Below are 14359 nucleotides of genomic sequence, written 5' to 3' on the forward strand. Positions count from 1 at the left end.
TTTGACCCACGAACCGTAGATCCCATCTGTGGATTCTATATTGAGTTTTTAAGGCTCAAAAGTCTATTTACGGGTCCAAACGACCGCCCGTAGCTCAACCTATGGCCCTTCGGTTGGATTTGTAGGATTTGGGTTCCAAAAGTTGACCCCCAGTACTCTACCGACGGCCGACAAGACGGGTCGTCATTCAACTTGTTGACACCCAATTTTGACCCTCCCCGATAATAATTGATTTTCGAGCTTCTTAAATTTCCAAACGATTCGGAATAATTAGTTTATAAAATACAAATATTTTTCAAGAGTTTAAAGTGATTTAGTCACGTCTATAATATTTAAATAATAAATGGTTTTTTAGTCACGACAACAAAGTTCCAGCTCCAACATTCATAGACAAAGCAAGAAAAATACCCGACATCTTGGCAGCATCAAGGTCAAGGACCAAACGCAGAAAAGGTAGCAGCCAAACGACAGCAGCTCACAACGATTCCAAACGGAGCAACCCACGATTCCAACAGCGAGTACACGGAGACAGACGCAAAGCAACAGCAACAGGCCGTACACTGCTTTTTCTTGTCTTCTTCCTCAACATCTCTCTCCAATTTGTACCTGCAGCAGAAACGCAGCAGCATCCTCTGTCCTTGTAGGGTGAGATCAAGCCACGCGGACACTCGAGGACAATCAAATCGATCTTACCCCTCCACCTCTATTTCAATCCGTTGAAATTGTGAGAATTCTCTATTTTTTGGGATAGAATTTGAGTTGGAATTCAAATTTCGTGGGTTTGTTCTTATCCGAAATTGCCCTTCGTTTTCCCCCCAAAATTGTGCCCTAATTTCCCTTCTATAAATAGTTCCTTATTCTTCATTGTTAAGGTTGGAAAAAAATAGAGTTGGAAAGAGAGGAGACAAAAAGAATACAGTATTGGTACAGAGTCATAAGGATTTCTATAGTTATAATTCAATAGTTTCAAGCCTTGAGGTCTCGTCTTAAGCTCTCTGTTCTTTTTCGCCAGAAACTTCCATTGGAGCCTTTCACGTGGTGGTGGAAGCTTCATAGTTCAAGCTCGTTGTTCCAGTTTGCTGCCCGGAAAAAGGTAATATCTCTTCCCTCTTCAGCATTTTGTTTAGATTTTACGTGTTGTGTGATAAACCTGTTTTGTGGAGTTTCTTTGGTTTCGTTTTGTTCTGTCTTATTTTGATCAAAATACTCATGGATGAAAGCTTGTTTTAGTTTGAATACGAGTGTTTAAATTATTTTTGAATATTCTCGCTTATGTTTTGGAATAGGTTGATCGATATTTTGCATCACTTTGCTCAAATGTTCTGTTGGAAAGTCGTGTTCATTGAATGTATGCTTCTTGTCGATTTGAACTCTATGAACTGATTATTGGTTGTAAGTTTTGACAGATTGAGTTCGCTTTTATTCTTGAGATATGCCTAAAATTGTTTTGAACTCACTTATGTCCATCTAATGGCTTGGGGTTGATCACTAGCTTCTGGTAGTTAATCTTTTGGATCAATCGTTCGTTCATCATCGTAGCTTCTTCACATGTTACAGTAAATATTTATACGCCATAGTTAGCAAGCTGTCTTTTGCTTTGTTTAAAATTTCTGATGTTAATTCAAATCTGAAAGCTTTGGTTTGAGTCTTTCTTTGGTTGTCTGTTAAGTTACGATAAAACGGGTTATTTCTAGCTTTAAATCTATCTGAAGAATGCAAAGTGTATTTGTATTGCTAGCCTTGAGCGTTTCCATATGATTCTTTAAGCATTTAGTTTTAACTTGTTGGTTCTTGTCGTGTTGTTTCATAAATCAGCCATAAACTGTTCATTCTTTCACTCTTTGTGTTGAAACTAGCTCGAAGTGGTGAGCCTCTGATTTGTTAATTACATTATCATATCATCCTATTGCTAGACTGATGTCTTAGAAAAATGCTAAAAGAAGGTTTATCCTTGTAACACCCCGTATTCAAAATAGACAAAAATGCAGATTTTGAGAAGTTGCAGGTGCAACTTACGGTCACCATCCACGGACCGTAGGTCAGACCACGTCCCGTGTTGGTGGTCCGTGGTTTGCCACTGCAACCCCTCCCCAGCCAGCTCAGAAAATTGGTTAAGTCTCGACTCACGGACAGACCCACGGTCCGTAGATCAGACCACGGTCCGTGGTCTGTGTCTATGGATCAAGACCTCCTTACCCAGCCTCTGACATGAACTACGGTTGACCAGCACGGACCGTTGTTCGATCCACGGTCCGTAGGTCTGACCGTAGATCGAAGGTTAGCAGCCAGTTGGCTGAAAATTCTGATGGGTCAACTTCAGATGGTCATAACTTTTAGCACAAAATGAATTATGTGTCTCATCACCTATGGTTAGATAGATAATTGAATTATCTTTCCAACGCCACCGAGTTTTCTAAATTCCGAACTCCGAGTAAAAAGTTATGCTCGTTTTAGTGAAGCCTTGTCGGGCAGACTCGATCTACGGACCCAATCGACGGACCGTCGATTGATTGACGGACCGTAGGTCCATTCCGTCAGTCACTCCGACAGCAGTTAATTTAGGGGTTTTTTGGTCTTTTCCTATTTCGTTTAACCCCTAAGATACGTCGTTTAGACCCTAAATCATGAGGTTTTAATTAGTTTAAACCTAGAAACATAACTAGAACTTACCTAAGTCAAATTCATTAATCAAAACTTAGAAAATTAGAAGCAAGAAGGGAGAAAAAGGCCAAGAAACCTAGTTCAAGAACGCAGTAAGGTTCCATCAGTTCCAGCCCCGAAATCGAAAGATTTCTCCGTGGAATTCGTCACCAGGTATGTGGGATTTCACTAGTGGGTTCCTTTCGCCCATTAGGTCCCTAGAATTCAGTCAGATTCTTGATTCCATGATTATGAACAGACCTAGGGTTTCTAGAATTATAGCAGATCATCATGAATTAGTTATTTAAATGTTCCAAATCAGATTATCATGTTATTGCTCAGTTTATCGCATGAATTTCAGAACCCTAGCTATGTATTTCTTTAGTTCTTGAATTACACATGCTAGGTCAGATATTTCAGTATTCAGTTATACATGCCTCAGTTTATGAATGCATCATTATCGGATTAATTGTTGCATTCTCAGTTTGCATGTTCAGTTTCGAGCTATCCAGTATTTACAGAAATTCAGTCATAACTAGTTAACCACTTAATCTATTGGGAGTAGCATAATACCGAGTTGGACTAGGGTTTCAGCGTACCCATATAGTCCCAGAACTACGAGCCACGTAGGTGTAAGTCCCCTCTGTGGACAACATCAGTTTAGTGATCACGCCAGCATGCCTTTATACCTCTGGCAGGGTATATTGGGTCCTCTCGATGGGGCGTATACATCGGACTCCACATTTAGCTCATGTGGTTTTATGTCGGTTATTAGTAGCTCCCACAGTTCAGTCAGACTCTATTGCATTGACCACATTTACAGTTCATTCAGTATTCAGTCAGCATGTTATAAATTGGTCATTGCATTCAGTTAGCTCAGTATTCAGTATCTATATCATGTTCAGATTATTTCATTGCTCAGTATGCTTTGTTCAGTTATATGTTATTTCAGCTTTACTCCATCCTGCATGCTCAGTACCTTTCAAGTACTGACGCATACGTGCGCTACATCTTCTCGTGATGTAGGTTCAGGTTCTCAGCATCCAGATCACGCTTAGATCGATTCCCGATCTTCAGTTCAGCAGAAATCAGTTGGTGAGTCCTCATTCTTCGGGGACACTAGTCATGAGTTTCTTTTCAGTATTTCAGTCTTTTAGTTTCAGTTTTGCTAGATCTAGTTGGGGCATGTCCCAACATTTCTAGTCAATTTAGAGGCTTATTTCAGACATAGTTAGATTCAGCCTAGTATTTTGAGTTTGATATTTCTTGTGTATTAAACTCTCAGATTTGATATATCCAGCTATAGTATATGGGTATTCCCCATCTTTTTAGATTTATTTATGAATTAGCTTCCGCATCAGTTTATTATCTTTAGTATGCTCATGATCATGCCAGCAGGGTTAGCTTGGGATCACTTGTGGTCCTAGGTCCCGTGTCCGCGTCTTGGGGGTAGCTTGGGGCGTGACAATCCTTCCCCTCATTCTCTTATTAATTTGCAGGTGTTAAATCTCTCTTTCATTCATGTCTGAGAATTAAGTGAATTATTTTCTTGCGTTATAAATATTAATCTGATGATTTGTGCATGTTTAAAGCATTTGGGTTCATTTTAGTATTACATGGGTTGTTTACTACTTTGCTTAATCATATGAGAACATTAGATGTATCTTTTTCTATTGTTATTCACTGTTGGCTTAAAAGGGAAAAAAAATAACAGTTTGCTTAGGTTACTTTGCCTGTCATTATGTCAAAATTATTGTTTGCTTGCCATGATTTTCTTCCTTGAGATTCAGCCTATCCTCACCCTCATTTTGTTCTAATTTGAGCTTGATGATATTGATTCCAATCAAGAGGAATATATTGGCATATTTTCGGATTGGTCTTAGTTGGCAGAATGTAGTCATTCTCCTGATGCCTATTTATGATCTAATGTTGGGTCTTGTTAGTTTTGTTTAAAATCTAGTGATGATTAATTAGTCATGGTCACTGCTAGTTATCTGTTATTTTGTTCAATTAATTTAATTTGTTTTACTTTAGTTTAAGGGTCGTCAATTCATACTCACTTTGATGAATTTATTATCTTGACTGTAATCCTCATTGTCCTTTAAAGCTTCGATCTTAGGATGTTATTATTGAGTACTAATTCCTGTCCCTTTTTCTTGTTTGCATGTGAAATCTGCCCGAGTTTGTCACAAACTCATTCCTTTCCCTTGCATTCCAAGAGAGCCATGAAGGCTCAAATTCCCTTTATCGAGTCAGCCAGCCGTAAAATCGAAGAACAAGTCCCGGGAGTTGAAAGAATATGCAACAGATCAAAGAATTAAAAAGATTGGGCCAAAGGCCCACTCTTAGTTCCAGAAGTTGTATTTTGTTACTTTTGGGCCCAAGCCCACTTATTTACCATTATCTTGTTAGATTCTAGGACAGGTGGAATTAGGCCTAAGGCCCAATAAAAAATCAGATTTCTAGGACAGGTGCCAAGTGTTGGGCCAAAGCCCAAAAACACGATTAGGCCCAAGTATCGGGCTAGGCGGACAAAAATCAAATTTGGGCCCATCTTCTCTCTTTCGTTATTCAATTGACTTTGCATGCTAGTGTGTTTATCTAATTTTAAGGTTTTCCTAATCAATGCCCCAAAAGATAGCCAGTTTGAATTAACTATTTAAAATCAAGTAAATATTTTACTTTCACTTAGTCAAACATGCTTATCTTTTAAAATATTTGATATTTAATTGTCAGATAACCGCATGTTAGCAGGCATTTCGGGTGCTTTCAAACCCTTCCCGAAATGCTAATATGTACCTGAACCCCTTTTTATATTTTCATTAGATTTTTGTTTTAATCTTTTGGAAAAAATAATTTTCTTAATTTTACTTTAAAAAATTAAGTGGCGACTCTTAAAAACCCGTCGTTTTCTTCTTTTTAATATAAAACACAACCCATGGCCCGTCGGTTAGGGTCGTCGTTCATAGACTCAGAAAACTCTGGTTTGATATTCTTTGGTAAAATGGTCAGAACTTTTTACTCCGTACATTAAATGAGGCAAACTTGGTGGCGGTGGAAAAAAGATTCAAAGAACTTTAATTTGGTAGGCTATAGGCCACTTAATTCATTTTGTGTTGGGAGATATGATCGTTTGAAGTTGACCTAAGTAGAATCTTATGTCAAAACTTAATCAGAAATGAAGATTTCAACTCAACTTTGTGCTAGGGGGTTCTTGTGACCCTAAATCATATCCAAATCCATTCGAACACCAAAGAAATGACATTTACACATATGTGTAACTTAAGGATCACCTGATTCAATTTTACAAGCAATTACAGATTGGTTTGGGCCTTAGTTTAGAAATTTTTGGGGTGTTACACTTCCGACATCAGTTTTTCTTCCCTTTGTCTTCTACAGACACGTCATGGACGGTAGAAGGTTACACGGTCCGTGGATGGTTCCCGTGAATATTGATACGACAGTTATTCTCAGAGGTAGGAGTCTTTTCTTACTTTTTAAATTCCTATACTACATAGTTTGAGGCCTATTTTGAAGAGTAAAATGGACCTCTGAGACCTCTAACCTCCCCCAGTCCGTCTTATTCTCTCAAATTCTAAAACCCTCTCTTAAGCCTTCTCTCCGAAGACAAGATCATGGTTTCAAGCTTCAAGTCTCCTTTTCCAAATTCAATTTGACTTTCAATCAAGGTATGGATGAACTTCATTAATGGAATCTTCTTCACCCATTGAGTCCCAAAGAAACCTCAATTTCTCCAATTATGAATCTTACCCAAATTTTGGATTTCATAATTTCTTATGAGTTCTATTGAATTTAAGTTTATTATTCATGATTAATCTTATTGTGCATGATTTGATCATAATTCAGTGTTTTCAATTATATTTTCATGAACCTATGCTATGCAAGTATTTATATGATCACGAGTATGTTATTTCATATGCATGCATTATGTTATGAAGATTCCCATGAACCAAGGATGCTTTAAGATAAAATATCAACCATTTTATAAGATTATTATTGCTCCCAATTGTACATGCAATTGTACGTGGTCACACAAGTAATATAGTGACTCTTAAAAGAACCAGATTATCGAACCCAAAGAATTTGTCAATTAAATATTTTTACTAAATTATATTGGTCTAATTATTTATTTAAGAGTGACAAAAGAAAAGAATGCAGGAATAAAATAATAAAATTACTTACAATGGTTGGAAAATTTCAGGGCTGCAGCATGAAATGAATCTCATGTATCATATTCTTGGCTTAGAACTAATTTTAGTTGTCAAGTTACTTGTTTACATGGTTAATTGTATGAGTCGGGTTTTAGACCTCTAGTCGCCTACTCCAGTTAGCTGTCTAACTACATCGTTGAGCGAGGATAAACAAGCCTAACTGGCGAGCATTTATATTTCATCCTGTTTTGTAACCAAGCAAGTTGTTCATTCGGGTGTCACTCCTAAACACAAATCATCTCAACTTAATGGATTGATCGAACTCTCTATATTCTCTGGTCTATCTAACCCCTTCTCTCGATTTTAAGATGAGACAATAGATTTATCTTAAGGTGATCAAGCATAAAATACTAAAACAAGAATATAGAAGTAGCTTATAATGACAACCAAGAATTAATTCAAGAACTTTAAATACTCAACAATCGATTTGTAGCTACAGCCCCAAAATAAAGGGGTTAAGCCACTAATTTCTAAGAAAAGAAAAAGAAGAAAAGAACCCTAAAAAGTATTGGCATTTTTATACTTTCATGCCCTATGATTGATCTCTTGTCATTGATTTCTATGGACTATTTATAGATATAGAACATCCTAAATAAAATAATTGAGTTCAAAACAAATGAGGAAACCAAAATCAAAACTGAGTTGGAATTTGTTGTACGCGTGAACCGCCTCTTCTCTTGTTGCGTTCATTTGCTGTTGCTGCCTGACACGTGGCCCAGTAGGTGAAGTTCAATTGCAATTCTAACTCTACTTCAACCAACATATATATTATTTTATAAAGTTTAAACCATTAAGTTGTCTGCTTGATTTCCTTTTTCAATCTTCCATATTTAATTCGTTTTAGCTTCAAACTTTTTTAACTTTACATCAATTTATCCCTACAAATAAAATACACTATTTAACATAATCCATAAAATTCATGCTCAAAAAAGACAAATATAAATAATAAATGTGAGGCAAATAATGATTAAAATATATTGTTGGCCTCACATCAATTATCATGATTTAGATGCTTCAGATAAGTTTCTCAAATATTATGTTATGAATTAATGATTTTAAGGAGCTATGCTTATGGTTATCAGATTTTTCATGACTGATTCAGTATTACTAGATTCTTACTTATTCTTTGAGTATGATTATGTATGTTTCTGTTGGGAGATTACTTAGCAATGAGTTGGACTAGAGGCGATATCAGGCGATTACCCAGGTTCATAAATACGTGCCCCCATAGGACTTTGTCTTAATTGCCTTTAGCTAGTCGATTTACCTTAGCTCACGATTATGGTCCTTACCTTGGAAAGTAAGACACTATCTTTTCGATGTGGAAATAGTAAACTGAACTCCATGTTATAGCTCAAAATGTTTATATCGGTTAATGATATCTCCCACATATGTTATGACTACAAATTTTAGAATGTTGCATGACCTTGTACTATGTTTCCACAATCAGATTATCAGTTTCCATGTTATGTTTTACTTGGTCTTTACATTATCACATTTTCATACTTATCATGCTATTTTGTCATGCTCATGCAATTTCCCATATTTAGAGTATTGACAACATACATTTTTTTGCCTATATTATTTCATAATATAGGTTCTAACGCACATCCTTCCGGTCGATGTTAAGTATAGGATCGTATCAGCCTAACACTATTTTGATGAGTCATCATGGTTCGGGAACATGCCACTTATGTGTTCTTATGTTCATTCAGACTTTACTATTCAAACATGTTTGAGTGAGCTAGGGTTTGTCCTAGAAACTCACTTATCTTAAAGGCTTATTCAAATATTTGTATTTCCGCGTATGTGTCATGTACTCAAATTTCTATGTTATGTTGAAATAGTCATTTGAGACTTTATTCCGTTTTCCGTGGTATTTAAGTTATGTATGTTATCTTAGTGTCATGTTATGTCATGTGGTTAGCTTAGGGTCTCTCGAGATCTGAGGTACCATGTCACGTCTAGGGGTAGTCTTGGGTCGTGACATCAATCCTAAATTATAGAATAGATAAACATAGACGAGTCACAATGTGATTTACAAAAACCTTGTGTTGTCGGTGTATGAATATCTAGATGCTTATTTTCTACCGTAGATGACTCTGTTAAGTTTTCAAACATGATTGGACAAAGTTGGATGCTCAACGCAAAGAGGTTGTCTCATATAAACTTGTTCTTCTAAATTACCTTGCAAGAATGCATTATTTACATCAACTTTATGCAAACAACAATTGCATTGAACAATGATGGCGATAACCAAACAATAGTTGTAGGCGAGACTGCCAGACTGAAGGTTGAATGGTAGTCAAGTCCAGGAAGATGAGTGAAGCCTTTTCTAGCTTTATATATACCAATTAATAGATCCATCAAGAAGATGCTTAACGTGAAAGAGCCATTTGCAGTCTGCTACATTCTTCGGAGAATCATTAAGAACCAAATCGACATTTGGTTTCTCACAAGGACATCAAATGTATCTTGCATAGCAATATGCAACATTCCAGTGGGGTTCACACTGAGCTTGTTTGTAGGAAGAAGACATTTTATAACATGGAGAGTAAGCAAGAAATCTAAGGAGCTGTTTGGTCTTATGGATATTATTTTTTGAACGGGTAACCATGGATGACTCAATGTTATGGTGAAGGTGCAACTGAAGTGGGTTGGATGGGTTTTGTGCTTGGGGGTGTGATGATAGCCTACAAATGTGGAGTATAAGGAAGTAAAATGGGGGAAGATACTAAAGGAGACAAATGGATGTTTGAGTGGTCGATGAAGGTAAAGACATAGGATCTGAGGTGGATTGCATAGTATGTAAGTTAAAAGGGGTGGGTTTTCTTGTTGAAAATGGGTGTTTGATTCTGTGAAGAAGGTACAAAAGGATTGAGTGGTTGTAGAGAATTTTGAGAGAAATTGCGACCTCATTAGACATAGAATTCTAAGGAGAGTTGAGGAGAATACCTGAACTTTCGGATTGCTCCCTATTTGTGGCGAGTGGCATGGGTGAACTTTGTGGGCAAGGTCCACACGCAATAGCAGGAGGAAGATCCATGTTCAAATTTTCAGCTTCACATGTGAAATTTTGATCGTTTTCCTTTATATTGTTTTCCTATGATTTAATTTGGAAAATATATAAATGAGATTAAATATTTTGAAAAGGAAAATTATTCTCAAAAAATAAAGTCTTCTCTCGATAAAATATTTTTGAAGAAATTGGATCAAAGCACTGGTGGCAGTGTATATTTATTGGAAAAATCTAGGTATAAACATGGAGTTGAACAGGGCTCTAACTTATTTTAGTGTATGATTTGGATGCCCCAATAGGAAGACGACAAACTACTAGATTCAATTGAGGTTGGGATATGCGTGTTATCTCCTGCTGCCACTCCTATTGCCCATCTCTATTCTGCTTGCACACAAGAGGTGCCCCCATATGCTATTAAATAGGAAAAAATCCTTCAAACTCACCTCCACTATCAGTGTAAAATGAGAGAATTTTTGTGTTAAAACGACATTCAAGTAATGGTTGTAGAATTTTGAAAACATGTTGAACTTCACTTTTATTTTTTTTATAGAATATATCATATATTTCGACAATTGATTAACAAACAATGCATAATAACACTTTTTTTTATCAATGGACAACAGCGGGGAAGGTCCCTATAAATCCTTGTAAATAATTTGCAATCGCTGTTGACTTTGCAGTGTATTTTCATAAAAAGATAAATTGTGCATTTTTATTTGAATTGCAAGAATTACAAACTGAAGAAGTTTTTGAATAAGAAAAAGGAATTGAAAACTTCGTTAACAGTTTATGTAAACTTTGATGATTTGGATGCCCCTATAAGAAGACGACAAACTACTAGATTCAATTGAGGTTGGGATATGCGTGTTATCTCCTGCTGCCACTCCTATTGCCCATCTCTATTCTGCTCGCACACCAGAGGTGCCCCCATATGCTATTAAATCCAATGGATGTTGTCAAAATATCCACATGGTCGGCAATGAAATCGGAGGAAGTGCTTTCCCTAGCTCTAAAAGGAGAGAAATCATTTCCAATGTTTTGATAAGGAAATTCAATACCACACTGCATTTCTTGATTCACCACTCTTTCTAATTTCTTATGCTTTTTTACAGAGTTGACACTTAAATAGGCAGGGGGTGTGTGTGGGTGTGTGTGGATGCATTGTGTCTACAACAATTTTCTCTTAACTGAAACTTTTACTAAATTTTATGATTTTATGGAACACTTATAGTTATGTTCGACTTAACATTTCAACTTAGTTTTCATAAATTAGAAAACAAAAAAGAAAGAAAATATCGCACCAGAGATTTATATTCGAAGTGTGATGTTCATAATTCAAGTATAATATTGACTATATTTTTATATTATTTTAGACACTAAATCTCATAAAATTAGCAGGTTCAAATCAGTTTCTATGACTATGAGACAAAAACAATAATATATATTTTACAAGTCAGAAAGATATTCATCCCAATAAATGATTAGTGAAGAAATATAATGTCAGAAAATATTTTAAAACACTTAAATAGAAAGTTAATACTGATATATTCCCTTTATTTTCCAGCAATGAGAAGAAAGAAATCAAATAAAACAAAAAGGATTATTACATTAAAGCTATTTCATTTGAGAACTCTTAATTACATACATTAGTGATGCTTGCATTTAAAGATTTGATGAGCTTTTAATTCTTTGTTTGATGAAGTTTATGATATATTTATTTAATTTTATTTTTGATCAATATATACCTCTAGACAATACGTCTAGTGACATTTTATTAACAATAAAAATAATAATTTATTAATATGGATAAGTATAAGTAAGGAGACCAACATGGGTTGTGGTGCACTGGTGGGAGTACTTATCCCTTAACCAGAGGTCTCGGGTTCGAGCCTTGGGTATGGAGAAAATCCTGTTGGGAGCACTAGCCCCGAAAGGGCCTTGCAGAGCGCGATCCAAATTTAGTCGGAGTTCCAATGTGGGCTCTGGACACCGGATGGAAAACCAAAAAAAAAAGTATAAGTAAGGAGGTCATCCTTACTTTACCAAAACATAGTAAAGTGACATTGTTTAATATATGTGAATATAGATACAGATAATAAGAACTTAATTTCTTTTAAATTAGTTGTTGCACTTCAAGCTATTGACAATGTCGTATTCAATAATCATTTCCTACTTGTACTTTCAACACTTGTACATCAATATCAATGTTAACAGCAAACAAAGTACCATAACCTTCTTTTGTTTTAATTTATTTATCTGATTGTTACTTGACATAAAATATAAAAAAATAAACAAGATTTTTGAATCTTATGGTCTTAAATTGAAACTATGTGAAATATAACAAAATGCTATTTATTCTTGTGATTTTAAACATGGCATGTGAAAATTATAAACTTAAGTGTTGTAAAAAGACATTCTTTTTTAAGCCGATAAAAAAAAAATAAGACAAAGAAATTCAAACGAATGAAGTACCAAAATAAAAGCTTATTCCATTCCATGATCATAAACATACCCAAAGATAAAATTAAAATCCTATATAAAAAAACTTAATCATCGAAATGACATACTTAACTCTATAAATACCAAATTAAGTCACTGAACTTTAAATAAAGCAAGAAAAATCTATTCACTTGATTGAGATGGCCCTTCATTGGAATTGAACGAAGTGCTTTCCCTAACTATTAAAGGAGCGAATGCACTTCCAATAGTTTGATATGGGAATACCTTATTAGCCTCCAAAAGTTGGCTCGCTACTCTTTCAACTTCTTCATCCGCAGCTTCCAAGGCCTCACACAAGCTTTTAAGGTCAGAAAAGCTAAGTTTTTCATGTGAAGGTTCTGTCCTCAATGCTTGAAGTGCTTGTCCATGTTTTCTTTCTTTTTCAAGTTGTCTCTCCAACATGTTCAGCTTTCTATTGATCTCATCAACATTGGCATTTTGCTGAGCTATAATGATGGGGTTAGGATCATTAGTGCCGGGTGTAGGATTCTCTCCGAGAAATTTGTCCACAATTGACTCGACGGAAGGATGCCCACATGCATATACTTTGTTGCTGGGAGAATATACTACAATAGCAACATCAGCACCACACAAAGTAGAGAGCTCACTTGCCTTCTTAAATAGGCCAGCACGTCGTTTTGAGAATGTAACTTGTCTGCTGGTTTGATTTTGCATCCTCACAATTTGAATTCTTCTGCGGCCATTAGGTCTTCTCATGGCTAAACTTTTGATTTGAGAATGTAAAAAAATGTGATGTTGAGTCTTTATTTTAAAGATGTATTTATAGAGATAGAATCATCATATTATTTGATGAAAATTAACTCAAATAACAAAAATGTAAATATATTTATGATGATTCCTTATTTGGTAGGATTTGACCCAAATCATAATATTAATTAAATTCCTTTTTTGGTTCATTGTATCTTTGTCAATCCGTAACTATAGTAATTACAAATGGCATATTTTTTAGTTAAATTCATTTTACTAAATTACTGAAAATGTTTTTATCGTGTCATTCTTTTGTGATAAATGTTTTAGTAAATATTTAAATTGATGATAGTTTCTGAGGTAATTGTTTTTTATTTTATTTATATATTTTCTAAATTTGTTCTTGTTCAATTATGTATATTTTCTAATTTAGAAATGCTTAATAAAATACCTTCCACTATTAGATTTAACAATATGAAAATATTTATTTTCTAACTCATATTGACGTACAAAAAAAGTTTAACAACTTCAATTTAAATTTTAAGGTATTTCGATGTCTTCTAGAGCATTTGCAAACTCGTAAAATATACTTATAACTTATGACAAGTTAAATAATATCATAATATAAATCCAAATCCTAACACAATTTAACATGTATAAACCACTTTAGGATATTCTCATACAATTTATATTCACAAGCAACTAAGATGCCAAGTCAACACGTACCTAGAACGCAAGCCAACAACTTATTCGCAAGTAACTAAGATACCAAGTCAACTATCCATGGCCAGGAGGACCCACATCCACAATTCTGAAGTCAAAACCTATCAGCTAACAAGAAAACAATAACCAAGAACATAATATAGTCAAACAATAACCTAACCGGACCCCATAAGCCCGCAAGGTACAACAACAAACATAACCCAAACAACGCCCATAAACCGAAGGGTACAATCAACAAACAACTATGCTGGTGACAGGTGATTCATATGAATGCAGGGTGAGTAGTAGGACAATCCTTAACCTTTAACCACAAGCAATCCCATAAACGGGCCTTCCAGCAGACAGGAAACTCCCAGGGGTATAAGCCACCCAGCTAGCAAGAGTAAACCCAGGGGCGTTAATATAACAAATCAAGGCCACCCAGCCAAACAATAAATTGGCAAGGGAGTAAGCCGTCTAGTTAACAAGAGTAAATCGGGGGCATAAGTATAACAAATCATGCAATAAAGGGCATCGACGCGTCAGGTAGTAAAGTGAA

General features: G+C 35.4%; 1 protein-coding gene across 1 annotated transcript; it reads right to left on the bottom strand.

Moving 5' to 3' along the window:
* Window positions 1-12513: 12513 nt before the first annotated feature.
* Window positions 12514-13107, bottom strand: LOC125812281 (agamous-like MADS-box protein AGL62). Its single transcript, XM_049491791.1, has one exon. It carries the CDS (start codon window positions 13105-13107, stop codon window positions 12514-12516), a length of 594 nt encoding a protein of 197 aa, XP_049347748.1.
* Between the last annotated feature and the right edge of the window lie 1252 nt (window positions 13108-14359).

This window comes from Solanum verrucosum, unplaced genomic scaffold (assembly GCF_900185275.1).
Source record: "Solanum verrucosum unplaced genomic scaffold, falcon-dt-bn FXZP01000115.1, whole genome shotgun sequence".
In the NCBI taxonomy this organism is placed as follows: Eukaryota; Viridiplantae; Streptophyta; class Magnoliopsida; order Solanales; family Solanaceae; genus Solanum; species Solanum verrucosum.

Bases quoted from the DNA above. Each gene is read 5' to 3' on its own strand.
- LOC125812281 (XM_049491791.1), bottom strand. From the start codon at position 13,107: ATGAGAAGACCTAATGGCCGCAGAAGAATTCAAATTGTGAGGATGCAA.